The 19,941-nt window shown below is 45.6% G+C and overlaps 1 protein-coding gene across 1 annotated transcript; it reads right to left on the bottom strand.

Annotated features, from left to right (window-relative positions):
- Nucleotides 1–7,018: 7,018 nt before the first annotated feature.
- AVPR1B (arginine vasopressin receptor 1B) lies at nucleotides 7,019–19,253 on the bottom strand. The gene is made up of 2 exons (XM_053607981.1): nucleotides 18,314–19,253; nucleotides 7,019–7,332 (listed from the first exon to the last, which is right to left on the bottom strand). Exons 1-2 carry the CDS (start codon nucleotides 19,251–19,253, stop codon nucleotides 7,019–7,021), a joined length of 1,254 nt encoding a protein of 417 aa, XP_053463956.1.
- Nucleotides 19,254–19,941: the final 688 nt, after the last annotated feature.

Here is a 19,941-nt window from a genome sequence, read left to right as displayed (position 1 = left end):
TCAGTGAAATAAAACAATTAGAAAAATAAGAGCTATAACTTTTGGAAAGGAGGATAAATTCGTTATTGTTTGTAGATGTCCTAGCCCTAGAAAACCACAGAGAATTCACTTAAAATGCTTTAAAATTGATAACATGCAGTAACCAGGGACTAGAGAAATATACAACATATTTATAAACAGATAATTAAGACATTAAATTTAAAAAAAATTTGTTCACAATAGCTAAATACACATGCCCCCCAAATTGAATATATGGCATATGCTTAGCCAAATACCACCCCAGGTCAGTGGATTTCAGGTCTTAGAGACCTCAGATTTAGGAACTGCGCCATCTGCTGGCTACAAATGGCCTTCCTCGCTCTAGTGCTAAGAGCAGCTACCAGGCTTTCATCTTTCTGGGTTCCTCTTACCTGAGATGATCTAAAGCAGAGGTTTCCATAGAAGCCCAAACCCTACTGTAAACTGCACATGGGGAGAGGTAAATGTAATGAGATTTAATCATCCTGAAACCATCTCCCCCTAAGAAAATGAAAAAAAAGAAAGAAACCATCTCCCTCCAATCCTGGTCTGTGGAAAAATTGTCTTCCACAAAACCACTCTCTTGTGCCAAAAAGGTTGGGACTCCTGATCTAAAGGGATGGTTCTGCCAGGCGAGGTGGCTCATACCTGTAATCCTAGCACCTTAGGAGGCTGAGGTGACTGGATTGCTTGAGCACAGGAGTTTGAGACCAGACTGAGCAAGAGCAAGACCCCGTCTCTACTAACACAGAAAAATTAGCTGGGAGTTGTGGGCTCCTGTAGTCCCACAACTTGGAAGGCTGAGGCAAGAGGATCTCTTGAGCTCAAAAGTTTGAGGTTGCTGTGAGCTATGATGCCACGCACTTTATCCAGGGTGATGGAGTAAGACTCCATTGCAAGAAAGAGGGAGAAGGAGGAGGGAGGCGAGGGGAGGGGAAGGGAGGAGAGGAGAGAAGAGAAAAGAGAAAAGAAATGGGGAGGGAGGAAAGGGGAGGAGGAGGGAAAGGGAAAAGAAAGCAAAGGAAAGGAAAGGAAAGGATGGTTCTGGTTTGGGTTTCTAGGGCTTAAAATTTTTGCTCATCTGTTTGTCCCCTCACCTTTTAGGTTTTGTTGTTACTCTCCTTAAAAAATTTTTCTTATTGAGTAACAAGATATTTTACTGATTAGAAAGGCAAAATGAATGAGGAATAAACACCAACAAAAATAACAATAGTGTCCTTGCATCAAGAAATGAATCTCTACTTCTTATTGACCTCTTTTAAAAAGGAAATAAAGAATTCAAGAGTGTGCTGAAAAGTTACAGTGCACCCAAGAGAAACTGCAGGGACTGTGCAATTCCTACTCCAGGAGAGGGGACAACTAGGGTGATACAGACTAGCCTGCTTTCTCCAGAATGTCAGAACAGTCCCTGAGAGGTGGGAGGAGAAATAAAAAGACTTGATCTGTAACCTGGCTTATTGTACCCTCAATGAATCCCCAACAATTAAAAAAAAAAAAAAAAAAGACTTGATCATCTGGGATTAACAGGGTGGGGTCAAGGCATCTTTGTCTCACCTCTAGGGACAGGAAAGAGCCTGAGAACATGTACAAAACAACATGTAACAAACGGTATTAACACAGAGCAATGAAACAAAGCCTGTTGGTGTTTAGAGCTGGGGGGAAATGTTAGGATCAGGTGGAATTAATTAGAGAAACATCTCTAAGAGAGGTGATTTGTGACTTTAGAAAAATGGGTAGAAAATCAACAGATGAAAGAAAAGGCAGAAAGAAAATGTACAGCCTGGCCCAGTACAGGTTCTCCGTGAACGCTGGAGGGACTGACCTGAGCTGACTTGTCTGGAGAAGTACCTGGGTCTGGGCTTGGAGGCTGCCATGTGCAATGCTCTGAAGCAGGAAGTTGATGTTGGGGAGACCAGAGACCAGAGGCTGTGTGGAGTAACTGTAGACAATCTGATTAAGGTCTATAATGCACTGTTTCAAAGATGGCACATTTTATAGCAAATATATCGTAAAGGTTAACATTAGCACCCACTCTGATTGCTTATGAACTGAAGGCATTCTTGGAGAGTGCTATTGAAGAGTAGAGTTGAGGCTGGGTGCAGTGGCTCACACCTGTAATCCTAATACTTAGAGAGACCAAGGCAAGAGGATCACTTGAGCTCACAAGTTCAAGATCAGCCCGAGCAAAGCGATACCCATTTCCATTAAAAATGGAAAATTAGCCAGGCATGGTGGTGTGCACCTGTAGTTCCAGCTACTCAGGAAGCTGGGGGTAGGAGGATTGCTTGAGCCCAGGAGTTTGAAGTTGTAGTGAGCTATGATGACACCATTGTACTCTAGCCCAGGCAGAAGAATAAGACTCTGTCTAAAAAAAGAAAAAGAGTAGAGTTGAAAATGTGACTCCACCAAGTGACCCAGAGTTTTGAACTTCAGTGATTCCTTAGATGCCCTAATAAATAAGAAGAAAGGTTGATTTCACCTCCTAAGGACTTTGAGCCAATAGATAAGCTGATGACTCGGGCCAGCTAACAGTTTGAACTAATCCTTAAAATCATTGTAAGCCATGTTGCTCAAAATAAAATGGCTTTTTTGTGACAGAGGGTCAACTGTCTAAATCTGTACAAATAGTCACCTGTGTGAGTAATCACCCTTTGAGGAGCATAGTGTCCAGTTCAATGAAGTCACATTCTTTCATGTCATTATATGTCATTGGTACTCCAGGGAACAATCATGCTACCCAACCCCCCTCCAGGTTCCCACATAAGCAAGGACTGCATAAAAAAACTCTCCAAAATTATCTGATAATAAAATACATAGAAATTGAATTGTTGTTAGCAACCAGTAGATGGTTGGTTACATATGCCAACAATGAACAGGGAATATAAACCACAGGAGACCTCACAAGACATGTGACCTGTTTCTAATGAATTCTTATTCTAAAGGAGCAAGCACCCAAATGCCCACATGGGAAGTAGCAAAACTCCATGAGAATCTTATTAGCCCACCAAACCTGCTAGGGTGAGGAGGCATTTTATGCTCAATATCAGTGGGTCTGTTTGTTCCTTGAATCAGGACATATTTCTGGGCTCCAGAGGGCTCTCAAGAGGTCTCCTAACCCAGGCCTTCAGCCTCTAAAGCAGAACACAATAAAGTAACTTTAGCTTATGTGGTTTTTTGAGGTCTTGCTAGCTCCCTTAAACACTCACCCATGTGTCTCTCTGCCTTGCCAAATGCATCCTCCACAGGCTTAGAGAGAAGGAAGTATATGTCCAGGTATTTCACAGGGACTGGGTCAAATGACAGGCCAAGAATCTTTACAACTTCAGAACGAAATGCACTATGGCATTCATACTGAGAGGCTGGGTGACTCTCCCAGCCTGCCTCCGTGGGTCATTACCACTGCAGACCCTCCAGGAGAAGTAAGCACGTACATGGGATCTCAGTAACATTTGGCTGGAGAAAGAGCCTCATCCATATTCTCAGGAAGGTGCTACCCCAGCCCAGACTCTCTTTCAGCTCCACACTGCCACCTTGTGGCTTCAGGACAAACTCCAAGATACTCTGCTTTTCCCACTTATGAGAGGGCTGGAGCTCCTAAAAGGTCACTTCACCCACCCCCTCACCCCTTTGCTCAAGAAGATCACATTTTAACTTTACCTTGCATATCCCATTATCGTTGTCCATAGGAAATGAAAACATCCAGACATTTCTTGGATATTAAAGAATTTTATTGGTCAATTTCAACCACATCTCTGGGTTCATGACCCAGGAGTAAACTGCTACAGCCTGGGCTGAATCGATAGCTCCTGGAGAGATAAAATATCTATTTACATGCAAAATACAGATAAAGTCATCTGGGAATTACTGATCTATATCAAATAACAAGAAAAGCCATACTGAGAAATCCCCACAGTCAGCTGATTACCCGCCCCCACCATCCTCTCTGCCCCGCCTGCCCCTCACCTCCTGCTCCTACGTGGCATTTAAGGGACTAAAGTACAGTTTAAGGCATTTAAACACTATGTCAGTGTGCAGCCCAGAGGCAGCATTGTCCAGTTTCTCCTGAGGTTAGCTGTTGGAAATTGGATTGACCCAAAAGAGCACAGAGCCTCCTTTTTGCTTCCCACAAGGGCCTGCCGCCTTGAACCATATCCATGATTCTTCCACTGGCCCCACCTGTTCTTCCACTGGCCCCAATTGTCCACAAGAGCTTCCTACAGATCCTGCAAAACTGTCATTCGCAGATCCAGATGACATCCCACCACTGCCTTTAGGAGCTTCCTGGAATGGGGTCTCAAGGCCCAATTTTCCCTAAAAGCATAATCATAGGATAGAACTAGCTTTCTGGAAAAGATCCAGCCTGGGCCTGCCAAACAACCATGACAACTACAACCAAAAAATAGCCAGGCATCATAGTGGGAGCCTGTAGTCCCAGCTACTTGGGAGGCTGAGGCTTAAGCTCAAGAGTTTGAGGTTGCTATGAGCTGTGACACCATGTCACTCTACCCAAGGTGACAGCTTGAGACTCTGTCTCAAAAAAAAACTAAGGGCAGTGCCTGTGGCTCAAGGAGTAGGACACCGGCCCCATATACCAGGGGTAGTGGGTTCAAGCCCAGCCCCGGTCAAATCCAGGTCTTTGGCATATATATACCATGGGCGTCCTTTCTACCTCTGCTTCCTAGTCATCATGATAAGGCCAGGTCAGGAGCTGTGGTTTGAAGATGGGGCATAGAGCTGTGGGCGCCTTATTTAGGGAGAGAAAGGAGCAACTTCAACAGCTCTGGCTGGCATGGGAGGCTCCTAAGCCCAGCTCCACCAGGGCAGATGGACAGGGAAATGGTTGAATGTCAGAGGCTGACACCGGCACGAACCCAGGGAAGAGAAAACTGTGGGTCCTCCCACTGCCTGAACCTTAGTCTCATTCTCCAGTTCTCTGGCACTAGAGGGCTGGGATGCTTTGCTCACTAACAACACTCAGATCAGGTCTTTTCTTTTAAGAAAGCTTAAGGAGGCTTTCTAGAACCAAGTGGGCTCTTAAAGAAGTATGTCTGCAAAGCCACAGTCATTTCTCATGGCTTCCCCGGGAGTCATCCCTAGAGCTTCCTTCAGAAACTCTTGACTAGATTAATAATTCCATATCTTAGCATAGGGCTCATGGGTTTACAAACCATTTTTATATCCTCATTCTTTTTTTTTTTTTTTTTGTAGAGACAGAGTCTCACTGTACTGCCCTCGGGTAGAGTGCCGTGGCGTCACACGGCTCACAGCAACCTCTAACTCTTGGGCTTACGCAATTCTCTTGCCTCAGCCTCCCGAGCAGCTGGGACTACAGGCGCCCGCCACAACGCCCGGCTATTTTTTTGTTGCAGTTTGGCCGGGGCTGGGTTTGAACCCGCCACCCTCGGCATATGGGGCTGGCGCCCTACTCACTGAGCCACAGGGGCCGCCCTATATCCTCATTCTTATTTGACCCTCAGAATGGAGAGAGAAATGATTAGCCAGCATTTTACTGATGTTGGTCATTGGGGATGGCAGAACCAGGACCCAGCTCTCCTAAATTTTCCACTGAAGCTCTTTCCACCATCAAGACTATCTCTAAGATTAGAGCCAGAATTGGGGTGGGGAAGCTTTGGAGTCCCATTGGAGATAATGAGGAGCAGGGCAAGGCCTTGGATCCTACTTAGCCCTGCAGTGACTATTGGCCTTGGAGGAAGATTCGGCATCACAGGACTGAGGACAAAAGTGGACAGTATGGCCATGAAGGGATCCACAGTCACCAAAATTGAGTCAAGGGGTATAAATGTCATTGTCATGAAAATCCAACATTTTTTCTAGAGCCTGTTGGTTAGAACACAGTTTATATTTCTCTACTATAACATCGTTTTCAGTCTTGCAAAGTCATGGAAGGTTAGATCCTGGAGAGGCCTCTGAAATCATCTTACCGATTCTACAGAGGAAGAGACTGAGCCCTGGAGAAGGCTGGTGACTCACCTAAGGTTGTACAGAAACCTGAATGCAGAGCTGAGATTCAAATCCTGGGCTCCTGGCCTGATCCCAGCATCTGTACATTTATGGTAGAAACCCTAAAGACCCTTAAGGATGTCCAAAGCCATGATCATGCCACCCTTTGGCAAAAGATGTCTCTTCTGTGCAGCCCCAGGGGCAGTCTGGATCCCTTAGAGCCTTGGAGGAGGCTGAGCAGCCAGTCCATTGCCTCTAAGTTTTACTCCTGCTCTGACTTTCCTTATGACCATTTTCATCTCCTCCTTCCCTCTGTCTCTCTTCCCAGTGGGCCCTACCACTGAGGATACACATGACTTTCCCCCATCACCCACCCCGTAATGGGGGGATGGCCTAGGGAGAAGAAGAACTGGCAAGGGCAGAGGCCCTGCCAGGTGCCCGGTGCTGTACTAAAGCCTGCCTCTCCATTAGGCCATCCAGCTCCCTTCAGGAGACAGGTGGGTATAGCAGGGAAGCCCCACATACCTATTCACTTTTCTTCATTAAGCAATCCTCTCAAAATGGGATCAGGATCAAATCAGAGTCCTTCTCACCTCACAGTTTTTCATTTCTCCCCTTTCCCGGTCAAGCTAGTCAGGTTAGAAGGGGACTGGTAGCCAAGGCCTGAGACAAGCCTCTGAGTTCCTGCCACCTGTGGACCCCCAGACAGCTCCATCTAAGCCTGTCCAGGTCTGGGGCTCCATATCCTCCACCTGAGTGTGTTCATGGACACACAGTGAAAATGACAGAACCAGGAAGGCAGGCAGTTTGATTGTCCCCAACTCCCGGCATTGAGATTGGGAACTCATGAGGGCAGCCCTCCCACTAGGGGTAGCTGTGACACCCGAACAAAGGCAGTCATTCTAGCCTCATCACTCTGCCTTGGACTTGGCTCCCCTAAAGTCCAGTTCTGACCCTTCCAGATCTACACTCAGTGCCGGAGGTGGGCAGAGGCCTGCCACTAGTCCTGGGGCCACTGCCAAACTCCAAGGAGTCTTCCCTAAAAGACGCTGGTCTCAGTGGTGGCTTCCCCATCCACCTGCTCCAGAGTCAGTGACTCTATGGGCCTGGGTCTTTCACTGAGGCTGAAGTTGAGGGTGGGTGAACAGCTGGAGTGGGTCAGCAGCGTGGTGGGGCGGCTCAAGATGCTCCCATTGGAGAGCTGCCGGTGCATCCGGGGACGCCCGCAGCAGACAAGATGACGTAGGGGGCGTGGCAACAGGTGGCTGTTGAAGCCCATGTAGATCCAGGGGTTGCAGCAGCTGCTCAGGTTGCCCAAAAGCATGGAGATGGTGAAAGCCACGTTGGTGGAATCTACCAAGAGAGAAGCATGAGAAGCCTTAGAATGACAGCTCAAAGGGCCCTGGGAGGGAGTGCAGGCCTCCCCAGACAGAGGAGGAAACTGAGTCCCAGGAAACAAAAGAGAATCATTTGGGCTTCTATAATTAGAGATGAGCACAGCGAGGATGTGAACTTGCACTCCTGACTCCACAGTCTTACTTCACTGATTATTTTAGGTTTTTTTTTTGTTGTTGTTGTTGTTTTGTTTTTTTAATGACAAGTGAAGTTAGCAGCTGAGGCTTGCTTCAAGTTGAATTGAGAAGTGTGAACACTGCCAGGGATCAGACCAGCACAAATAGGAGAAACCTTTTTTGTTCTAAAACTTAGACCTTGAATCCTCTAATGGATGTAGGCCTAGGATGATACAACTTCCATAAAACATACAGGGAAAACAACCAAGCTCAGGCCTCCTCCACACCTGCCCCTGCTTATGTCATAGATGTGGATTCACATCACCTTCTGGATTCTGCCTCCTCCAGCCCTTGGGGGCAGTCCCACCCACTCTGACAGTCAGTCACTGCATGTGTGGGCACTGACTCTGCCAGGCCTTTTGCAGGGGATCTGGCAAGAAAATCAGTGGAGCACGACTTCCCCACAAATACCTCTGCCATTTTACCAACTGCAGCAGAGGGGGAAGCTTCTAGGTACAGGTGTTCAAGCATCCCACTGCAGACCCGTACTTATTCTGTGTTCTCAGATTATACTTGGGGAATGCATCTTCCTGCTGGGAAAAACTAATTTTTCTCTTGAGCAGTCAAAATGTGAGCATGCAAATCGTCTGATAAGATTCCTTCCAGACACAATATTCTCTCTAAAAACTAAATGAAACTCCTCATGCCAGCAGGAAAATTGCAGGGTTGGGCCTGGGCCTCCTGCTGATGCTGAGTTACTTTGCTTTTCATAAGAGGTTGCAGAATCATCAAAAGCCATGTCAAAGCTGGAAGAAACTTTTGGGGTAAACTTTCCAATTATTATAGCACAGTTAATAAGAACTGCTACTCAAACCTAAGTTTCCCAGCTCTAAGGCAGAGATCCTGCAGGAACTTCAACTGGCAAACTAAAGGGCAAAACTCAAGTGCCTTCTCTGTAAAGCACCGTGAAAGCTTCAGAAACACTAATTCCTTGTGCGCATGTTTCATAGGTGTGTTCACAGTGTAGCCCTTCATGGCCCAAGAAAAGGGTAACAACATTTAACAGAAGGTTCAAGTCATAGGGAAGGAGGCTGTAGGCAGCTGGGCCTGGATGGACAGGTCTAGGACACAGATGTGAGGGCAAGTGGGGAGCGCCTGGAAATGGAGGGGGGCAGCCTCAACAGCACACTCAGTGTCCTTCAGTTTTGCCTGGGCTCTGGTCTGCTTCCTGGTGACAGAACCACCAGCTGCAAAAGACTTTGGAAGTTGCTTTGGCTATAGGGTAGGCAGTGGGGAGGGTGGATGGTATTCATCCTGTTTGTCCTGTCAACATACATTTAGTGCTCAGATTAAGCCGGGAACAAAGGAGTTCCACAAGTTCCTGCACTTAGGAAGTATCTGTTTGCTTTGGTCCATCTGAGCCAGGCCCAGCACAGTGGCTGCAGATGTGCCACAGAGGAAGTACTGGGGTCAGCAGAGGCCTCAATTCCCAGCACCCAGGGGCAGATCCACCACACACAGTCCAGGCGGCAGCTGCTGCACCCTGGCAGAAACTCAGCTGACAGCCAGGGGCAGGGGCAGGGGCAGGAAGATCAGCACACTCTGCCACAGACTCAGGGCCTGGGGCCAGGAACCAGCCTGTTGGGAAAGGGACCTGGAAAGTAAAGTAACGAATCTCAGACCAAAGGTTTTTCCTTTTTCTGCGGAAGCACATTGTCTGTGAGATAACATTTTGTTCTTGCACACCTTGCTCAGAATGGCCTTTAGTAAGTGGGCAATCACTCTACATAGTTGAAGGGTCACGTCTAGGATACATCCTAGACATGTCTATCCAGGCCTGGCTGCCTACAGCCTCCTTCCCTATGACTTGGTCAGTGAAGTCTCAGGAGCGTTCTAGGACTAGAAGATTCCTGGTGACAGTGGACACCTGCAGCAGGAAAGAAAATCTGCACTGGCTGAATGGCAGGATCTTCTTCTTCTCATTGCCCCCTCGATAAAGGGCAAATGACCATCTCACCCCAGGAGCTATTGGCTAAGCTGCAATTTAGGGGAGTAAAGCCATGTCATAGATAAAGTTTGGCCCATAAGGACCCCAATTCAAGTCCTAGCTCCATCTCTTAGCAGCAGCAGTGGCGTTCTGGACCAGTTATTTTTACCTCTCTGAGCCTCAGTTACTCAGATGTAAAATAGAGAAAGCCATCTCTCAGTAGCATGAGGACCAAATTTGCTTGGCACTAGGTAACTCTTCTTCCCTCTATTTTATGGTTACCTACAGCAGGGAGATCCCTACAGTTGGTGAGACTTAATATGCTCATTATGGTGACACCACTGCAGTCTAGCTCAGGCAACAGAAGAAGACTCTATTTCACAAAATAAATTAAAGTAAATTAATTAATATGCTTACTTATTGCTTAAAGCAGGGGTCCTCAAACTGCAGCCTGGGGGCCACATGAGGCGGTGTGATTGTATTTGTTCCCATTTTGCTTTTTACTTCAAAATAAGATATGTGCAGTGTGCATAGGAATTTGTTCATAGTTTTTCTTTTTTTTTTGAACTATACTCTGGCCCTCCAATGGTCTGAGGCACAGTGAACTGGCCCCCTGTTTAAAAAGTTTGAGGACTCAGGGACCTGCGATCGGCACCCTCTCGGACCCCAGTAAGAGCTGTGCCGGGACCCTCCCGAACCTCCAGAAGAGTGGTCCCACACTCCGCAATTGGCACCCTCCCAGACCTCCATAAGAGCTGTGCCCACCTGGACCCCGGTAAGAGCTGTGCCAGGACCCACTACCCCGCCTGCTGGGCCTCCCTTCGCCCTGACCAGGAACTCCGGGAGCCACGCAACCTCGCATCCTCCCTCCTGTACCCTCCCTGCCTCCACACTGCCCGCTAGTCTGGCCAGGGACTCTGATAGCCGTGTGCCCTCCAGAGCCCTCCCTGCCTCTGCCCAGAGCCCTTCTCCTGTCCAGAGACTGTTGGAGCCTTGGGCCCTCTGTGCCAAAGTCAGTGGGCACCAGGCACTCCCAGAACCATGTGCACCACCCCACACCCTGTTGCTGGATCAGGGGGTGTCACATTCTGGAGCTGCTCCCACAACCAGAACTCCCTGGCTGGGACAGCCTCAGAAAAGCTACACAGGGTCACTCCCTACAAAGATCCAGCAACAATAGAGTGATCCCCCAGGGTCTAATCTCAGAGAGACACCACCCCAACTCTGAGGACAGTCAGAAGCAACAATGGAAAACAATCATGAGATGAAATCAAAGGAAAAACTCTGGTAATATGAATAATCAGACTAGATCAACTACCCCAAGGAACAATGGGACAGACACAGCACAAGATCCCATGCACAAACAAACAGCTGAGATTTCAGAAATTGAATTCAGAATCTGGATAGCAAATGATATCGAATTGGAATTCCAAGCAGTAACCCAAAAGATGTCTGAAGAATTCAACGAATTCAAAGACCAAATAATCAAAGATTTTGACACATTGAGACAAGAACTTGCAGCCCTCAAAGATCTGAGAAATACAGTAGAATCCCTCAGTAACAGAATGGAACAAGCAGAAGAAAGGATTTCTGACATTGAAGACAAAGCTTTCAAACACTCCCAAACTCTCAGAGACGAAGAGAAATGGAGGGCAAAAACAGATTACTCTCTCAGAGAGCTTGGGATAATTAAAAAAAAAACAATATTCGTCTTGTAGGTATCCCCAAAAGCAATGAAGTGGCTTCACAAGGCACGGAGTCTCTTCTCCATGAGATTATGAAAGAGAACTTTCCAGACATGCCAAGAGATTCTGAAATTAAGATAGCTGATAGTTTCAGAACTCCAGCACGACTCAACCTGAATAAGACATCCCCCAGACACATCATAATCAATTTCACTAAAGTTAAAATGAAAGAGAAAATTCTGAAAGCAGCCAGATGAAAGAAAACCATTACCTACAATGTGAAGAATATTAGAATAACTGCAGATCTCTCTCCTGAAACCTTTCAAGCTAGAAGAGGATGGCCATCAACTTTTAATCTCCTAAAACAAAATAACTTTCAACCCAGGATCCTGTATCCAGCTAAACTGAGTTTCATTTATGATGGAGAAATTAAATACTTCAATGACATTCACATGTTGAAGAAATTTGCCATAACTAAACCAGCTCTCCAGGATATTCTCGGACCTATCCTCCATAAAGACCAGTGTAATCCTCCACCACAAAAGTAAACCCACTCAGAAAATTTTGATCAAATTCCAACTTCCACAGTTGCAAGGGATTAAAAATGTCCACTGGACTCTCCAAAGGCTTATCAATATTCTCAATTAATGTGAATGGTTTAAATTGTCCTCTACAGAGGCACAGGTTTGGCCGACTGGATACAAAAACTCAAGCCAGATATCTGCTGCATACAAGAATCGCATCTTACATTAAAAGACAAATATAGACTCAAGGTGAAGGGAAGGTCATCTATACTCCAGACAAATGGAAAGCAGAAAAAAGCAGGCATTGCAATCCTATTTGCAGACGCAATAGGCTTTAAACCAACCGAAATAAGAAAGAATAAGGATGGACACTTCATATTTGTTAAAGATAATACTCAAAATGATGAGATTTCAATTATTAATATTTATGCACCCAACCAGAATGCACCTCAATTTATAAGAGAAACTCTAACAGACATGAGCAACTTGATTTCCTCCACTTCCATAGTAGTTGGAGATTTGAACACCCCTTTAGCAGTGCTGGATAGATCCTCCAAAAAGAACCTAAGCAAAGAAATTTTAGATTTAAACTTAACCATTCAACATCTGGACTTAGTAGACATCTACAGAACATTTCATCCCAACAAAACTGAATACACATTCTTCTCATCAGCCCATGGAACATACTCCAAAATTGACCACATCCTCAGCCACAAATCTAACCTCAGCAAATTTTAAAAATAGAAATTATTCCTTGCATCTTCTCAGACCATCATGGAATAAAAGTTGAACTCAATAACAACAGGAACCTGCATACCTATACAAAAACATGGAAGCTAAACAACCTTATGCTGAAGGATAGATGGGTTATAGATGAGATTAAGAAGGAAATCACCAAATTTTTGGAACAAAACAACAATCAAGACACGAATTACCAGAACCTCTGGGATACTGCAAAGGCAGTCCTAAGAGGGAAATTTATAGCACTGCAAGCCTTCCTCAAGAAAACGGAAAGAGAGGAAGTTAATAACTTAATGGGCCATCTCAAGCAACTGGAGAAAGAAGAATACTCCAACCCCAAACCCAGCAGAAGAAAAGAAATAACCAAAATCAGAGCAGAATTAAATGAAATTGAAAACAAAAGAATTATACAACAGAGCAATAAATCCAAAAGTTGGTTTTTCGAAAAGATCAATAAAATAGATAAACCTTTGGCCAACCTAACCAGGAAAAAAACAGTAAAATCTCTAATTTCATCAATCGGAAATGGTAACTATGAAATAACAACAGACCCATCAGAAATTCAAAAAATCCTTAACGAATACTACAAAAAACTTTACTCTCAGAAATATGAAAATCTGAAAGAAATCGACCAATACCTGGAAGTACACCACCTAGCAAGACTTAGCCAGAATGAAGTGGAAATGTTGAACAGGCCTATATCAAGTTCTAAAATAGCATCAACTATACAAAATCTCCCTAAAAAGAAAAGCCCAGGACCAGATGGCTTTACGTCAGAATTCTACCAAACCTTTAAAGAAGAACTAGTACCTATATTGCTAAACCTTTTCCAAAATATAGAAAAAGAAGGAATATTACCCAACACATTCTATGAAGCAAACATCACCTTGATCCCCAAACCAGGGAAAGACCCAACAAGAAAAGAAAATTATAGACCAATATCACTAATGAATATTGATGCTAAAATACTCAATAAGATCCTAACAAACAGAATCCAACAACACATCAAAAAAATTATACACCACGACCAAGTGGGATTTATCTCAGGGTCTCAAGGCTGATTCAATATACGTAAATCTATAAATGTAATTCAGCACATAAACAAACTAAAAAATAAGGACCATATGATTCTTTCAATTGATGCAGAAAAAGCTTTTGATAATATCCAGCATCCCTTCATGATCAGAACACTTAAGAAAATCAGTATAGAAGGGACATTTCTTAAACTAATAGAGGCCATCTACAGCAAATCCACAGCCAATATCGTATTGAATGGAGTTAAATTGAAATCATTTCCACTCAGATCAGGAACCAGACAAGGCTGCCCATTGTCTCCACTGCTCTTCAACATTGTAATGCAAGTTTTAGCCACCACAATTAGGGAAGAAAAGGCGATCAAGGGTATCCACGTAGAGTCAGAAGAGATCAAACTTTCACTCTTTGCAGATGACATGATCGTATATCTGGAAAACACCAGGGATTCTACTACAAAACTTTTAGAAGTGATCAAGGAATACAGAAATGTCTCAGGCTACAAAATCAACACCCATAAATCTGTAGCCTTTATATATACCAACAATAACCAAGCCGAAAAAAGTCAAGGACTCTATTCCTTTCACAGTAATGCCAAAGAAGATGAAATATTTGGGAGTATACCTAAAAAAGGACGTGAAAGATCTCTACAAAGAGAACTATGAAACTTTAAGAAAAGAAATAGCCGAAGATGTTAACAAATGGAAAAACATATCATGCTCATGGCTGGGAAGAATCAACATTGTTAAAATGTCTATGCTACCCAAAGCAATATATAATTTTAATGCAATCCCTATTAAAGCTCCATTGTCATATTTTAAAGATCTTGAAAAAATAATACTTCGTTTTATATGCAATCAGAAAAAAAATCTCGAATAGCCAAAACATTACTCAGCAATAAAAACACAGCAGGAGGAATCATGCTACCAGACCTGAGACTGTACTATAAATTGATAGTGATCAAAACAGCATCATATTGGCACAAAACCAGAAAAGTAGATGTCTGGAACGGAATAGAGAACCAAGAGATGAATCCAGCTACTTACCATTATTTGATCTTTGACAAGCCAATTAAAACATTCAGTGGGGAAAAGATTCCCTATTTAACAAATGGTGCTGGGTGAACTGGCTGGCAACCTGTAGAAGATTGAAACTGGACCCACACCTTTCACCATTAACTAAGATAGACTCTCACTGGATAAAAGATTTAAACTTAAGACATGAAACTATAAAAATACTTGAAGAAAGTGCAGGGAAAACTCTTGAAGAAATCGGCCTGGGTGAATATTTTATGAGGAGGACTCCCCAGGCAATTGAAGCAGTATCAAAAATACACTACCTGATCAAACTAAAAAGCTTCCGCACAGCCAAGAACATAGTAAGTGAAGCAAGCAGACAGCCCTCAGAATGGGCGAAAATATTTGCAGGTTATAACTCCAATAGAGGTCTAATAACCAGAGTCCACAGAGAACTCAAACATATTAGCAAGAAAAGAACACTTGATCCCATCTCAGGGTGGGCAAGGGACTTGAACAGAAACGTTTCTAAAGAAGACAGATGCACGATCTACAAACACATGAATAAAAGCTCATCATCCTTAATCATCTGAGAAATGCAAATCAAAACTACTTTGAGATATCACCTAACCCCAGGAAGAGTAGCCCACATAACAAAATCCCAAAACCAGAGATGTTGGCGTGGATGTGGAGAAAAGGGCACACTTCTACACTGCTGGTGGGAATGCACACTAATATGTTCCTTTTGGAAGGATGTTTGGAGAATACTTAGAGACCTAAAAATAGACCTCCTATGCCATCCTATAATTCCTTTACTAGGTTTATACCCAGAAGACCAAAAATCACAATATAACAAAGACATCTGTACCAGAATGTTTATTGCAGCCCAATTCATAATTGCTAAGTCATGGAAGAAGCCCAAGTGCCCATCGACCCACAAATGGACTAGCAAATTGTGGTACATGTATACCATGGAATATTATGCAACCTTAAAGAAGGTTTCATGTTTACATGGATGGAGCTGGAACATATTCTTCTTAGCAAAGTACCTCAGGAATGAAAGAAAAAGTATCCAATGTACTCAGCCCTACTATGAAGCTAATTTATAGCTTTCACATGAAGGCTATAACCCAACTATAGCACAAGAATATGGGAAAAGGGCCAAGGGAGGGGGAGGGAGGGGGGAATTCAAGGTGGAGGGAGGGTAATGGGTGGGGCCACACCTATGGTGCTTCTTAGTATGGGTACAGGTGAAACTTCCTAAAGGCACAATACAAATGTCTGCATACAATAACTAAGAAAATGCCATGAAGGCTACGTTGAACAGTTTGATGAGAATATTTCAGATTGTATATGAAACCAGCACATTGTACCCCTTGATTGCACTAATGTACACAGCTATGATTTAACAATAAAAAAATTAAAAAAAAAAAGAACATATCATTTATAGTACTTGTTTCCAGAATTTCCAAATGACAAATTTAGCTCCAGCGTAGATTGCCACCAGGCTGGGTGGCGCCTGTGGCTCAAAGGAGTAGGGCTCCAGCCCCATATGCCAGAGGTGGTGGGTTCAAACCCAGCCCTAGCCAAAAAAGATTGCCACAAAGCTGTCCAGAGGTCTGCTCTAAATAGCATTTTGAGTTACTTAGCTTGAGGTTAGTAATATAATGATTTACATTTACTTTATATTTTTATAATTTTTTTATCCTGATGATCCTTTATGTTGCTCCTAAGACAGAAGACTAGTAAATGTTAATCTTGCTTGTCTGTGGCTGGTTTCCCACACGAAGGGAACAAGAATAAATGGAAAAAAGTCAAAGTGAACAGTTGGTTGGTTACACATTCAATCAGGACAACTGAGGTTAAATCCTTCCTTTTTCACCAATATCAGAAGGGCTGAATATTTCATTCATTCTATTTATGTCAAAATTAAGAGAATTAGTTCATGCTCCTAAGTCACAGTTGTGTCGTTACCATTGGGTGATCACTTATTCATTCTCATTTATGGAAATCCAAATGGATAAAGTTACTTTCTAGCGCTATACTGTTGATTATGGTAACTGTTGGACATATGTGACTATTTAAATAAAACTCATGTCATTAAAATTAAATAAAATTATGTAATTAAAAATTAAATAAAATGAAATAAAATCTGAAAAAAAAAAAGTTTGAGGACACCTGGCTTAAAAGATAATTTGCAAATAGCCTCTTATCCAGACTGATGGCACAAGGTTGGTTAAGAAGGGATACAATGAGACCTTAATGGTTTGGTATTATTTTTGCATTTCATTTTCATGGTTGTGTTAAATTCCTAACTAGCCTTTCCCTATTCCATCTCTCAGCAAAAGCAAAGCATTTGTTTTATTTATTTATTTATTTTTTGAGACAGAGCCTCAAGCTATCGCCCCAGGTAGAGAGCTATGGCATCACAGCTCACAGCAACCTCCAACTCTCCCACTCCTGGGCTCAAGCAAGTCTCCTGTCTCCACCTCCCAAGTAGCTGGGACTACAAGCGCCCGCCACAATGCCTGGCTATTTTTTGGCTGTAGCCGTCATTGTTGTTTGGCAGGCCTGGGCTGGATTTGAACCCGCCTGCTCAGGTGTATGTGGCTGGCGCCTTAGCCACTTGAGCCACAGGTGCCAAGCCAAAAGCAAAGCATTTGGCCTGAGCATGTCCTAGGATGAGCAAAATGAAATTAGAAATAGAAACACAAGAGACGGGTACAAGTCCCTAAGGGCTGCTGGTATAGCCTGAGTCAGTGGCTGGTCAGTGAAGTCTCAGGAGACTTCCAAAAGAGCCTGGCCACCAGGGCCTCCCTAGGGCAGTTGCATACTGCATCCCTTAAACATCCTGAGCTGTGCACACTGTGAGATGCACCGCAGGGCAAGACACCTGTCTTCACAGCCACCCAGACAGGTTGACATGCACAAGTCCCCATGCCCTACTCCTGCTTAAGGGCGGCGAAGATGTCTTTGAATACCACTCTCCTTCACTTAGGCTGCCCAGACAGTCCCTGCTTTCCAGAACAAGCTCACATCCAGATGGCAGGACCACCAAGCACTGTCTAAAGCTCAGGAAGCCAGAAAATGACCAGAGCAAGGCCTCCCATGTGCCAACTGGAACATGGTGCCCGTAGAGGGTCTCATTTTGTTTTCCATGCAGTGGGAAGGCCTCCCTCTGTTTAGAACCACTTTCAGAACCAGAGTTATGGGTGGAGTTGAGAAAAGATAAGAAGACAGACAGCTGGGTTCTTCTCTTCCCTGTCACTCCCCAGATGTGTACCCTGGGGCACGTTCTGGCTCCTGTTTCCTCACTAGCACAATGAAGGGGTTGAACTTGAAATTTCAGGGCTGTCCTATGCCATACTTACTTGGAGGTGGCTATTGAGATAGAGCTCAAAGTCATGTCCAGATGCAGGAGGGAAGAGTGCTGAGACAGCTCATGGGCCACAAATTGCCTCCTGGGCCGGATCATTGAAAAATCCCTTCCAGCTCTATCATTCTATGATTCTAAAGCCCATCTAACAAACTGGCAGCTGGTTGAGCAAATCTGCCAACAGTCATATTTCACTAGTGCCACATAGTATTTTAAATTGTTAAATTCGTTACCAATATTTAGAAATCAGGAAATTTTACATAAGAGAAACTCACGTGGCCTTGGTAGGCTGGATGGGAGCTGCAACTGCCCCTTTTCATGTGGACTAGGCACCAGCTTTCTTAATTGCTTCACTGGTTTGTCACCTACCTGGCCCTGGGAAGCACTGTGACCTGCCTAACCCTCCTGCCTCCCTTCCTGTGCTTTCCAGCCTCACTGCCCAGACATAGACCCCACACTTGCCTTCATCAGGAGCATTCTCATCCCACACAGACCACATCTGGACACTGAAGAAGGGTGCCCAGCAAGCGATATAGGCCAGCACGATGATGAAGGTCATCTTCACAGTTCGGATCTTGGCCCGAGAGATGGTACTGATGCTGCTGACCCGGGACGGCAGCCCCTGAGTGGCTCTCACTGGGACACAAGCTGAGGGTCTGTTACACGTTCTCCAGCCCCGTCCTTCCGCCCGCCAAGCCTGTGTCTTTCCTTTTAGGTTTTTACAGATCTCGTGGCAGATGAGGCTGTAGCAGGCCGTGAGCATGGCCACGGGCAGAACGAAGATGGCCAGGGTGGTCCAGGTGAGGTAGGCCCGTGGCCCCCAGGGGAAGTGGAAGTCTGCCCAGCAGTCCAGCACTCCCGAGCCCGGGACCACCTCTCGCAAAGAAAAAATGAAGACTTGAGGGAGGCTGAAGATGGCAGCCAGCAGCCAGGGAGCAGCAATGAGGGGGTGGGTGGATTGGCTGGGCTGCCGCAGGCTGCGCAGGGGGTGACAGACAGCCAGGTAGCGGTCCAGTGTCATGGCCAGCAGCATGTAGGTGGAGGCGAACATGCTGAGCACCTGCAGGTACTTGATGGCCCTGCAGAGGACGTCAGGGCCCCGGAAGCGGTAAGTGATGTCCCACAGCATCTGGGGCAGCACCTGGAAGAGCGCCACAGCCAGGTCGGTCAGGGCGAGGTGCAGCACAAACAGGTGCATGCGGGAGCGCTTCCGGCCCAGTTGGCCCAAGGTCAGCAGCACAGCCAGGTTGCCTCCTGTGGCCACCAGCAAGACAGTGGCCAGGACTCCGATCTCCACCTTGGCCACCTCCTCATCCCGGCCTAGCCAAGGTATTGTGGCATTAGGGGCTGAGAGGGTGCCCTGAGGGGTAGGGCTGCCGGCCCAAATGGGACCAGAATCCATGGTCAAGATTTGCTGAGAGGGAAGCAGAGGAGGGAGAAGGATGGACAGCGACTGTGGCTGCAAGTGGAGAGGTTTGATGGGTACAGTGGCCGGCAAGTGAAAGGTTCAAGGTGAAGAGAAAGGAGAAAAGTGGGAATCACTGACGGGAGAAGGCTTGAAACAGAGGGAAATAGTTCAGAGGACAGGGATAGAGAATGAAGTAAGCAAAGAAAAAATGCAGCCGAGATTGCTGATCCCGGCGTAGGGACGGGGGCCCAGGAGAGAAGAGAAGGAGGGCCAGGGAGACGGGGGTCTCAGGATGGGCAGAACAGGTGAGGCTGTGCGGAGAAGGCTGGGGGAACTGCCACCTCTCCCAAATCCGCCCCAAGTTCACTTTCTCCAAACTTCTCTGCTAGGAGAGAGCAGATGCCTTCAAGTCTCGGCGTCTCCCTGAGGGTTGGAAGCCCCAGCCAAGTCCCCAGTCTCGGATCCGCAGGCGCCGGCGGCGACAGGCTGCAGCGGAGCGCAGCGGGGTTTTATGGGCTCCCAGCCAAGCCCGGCCGCCCGGGGCCAGCCAGTTGGCTCCTGCAACAGAGGGCGGAGTGAGACTCACAGGCACCCACCCTGCAGAGGGACCGAGATGCTGCCTGTGGGAGGGAGGGAGGAGGAGGCGGGAGGATAGAGGAGAGGGAGGGCCAGGGGCCGGGAG

Source organism: Nycticebus coucang, chromosome 10 (genome assembly GCF_027406575.1).
Source record: "Nycticebus coucang isolate mNycCou1 chromosome 10, mNycCou1.pri, whole genome shotgun sequence".
Lineage (NCBI taxonomy): Eukaryota > Metazoa > Chordata > Mammalia > Primates > Lorisidae > Nycticebus > Nycticebus coucang.
This window is presented reverse-complemented; position numbering and strand designations above follow the sequence as displayed.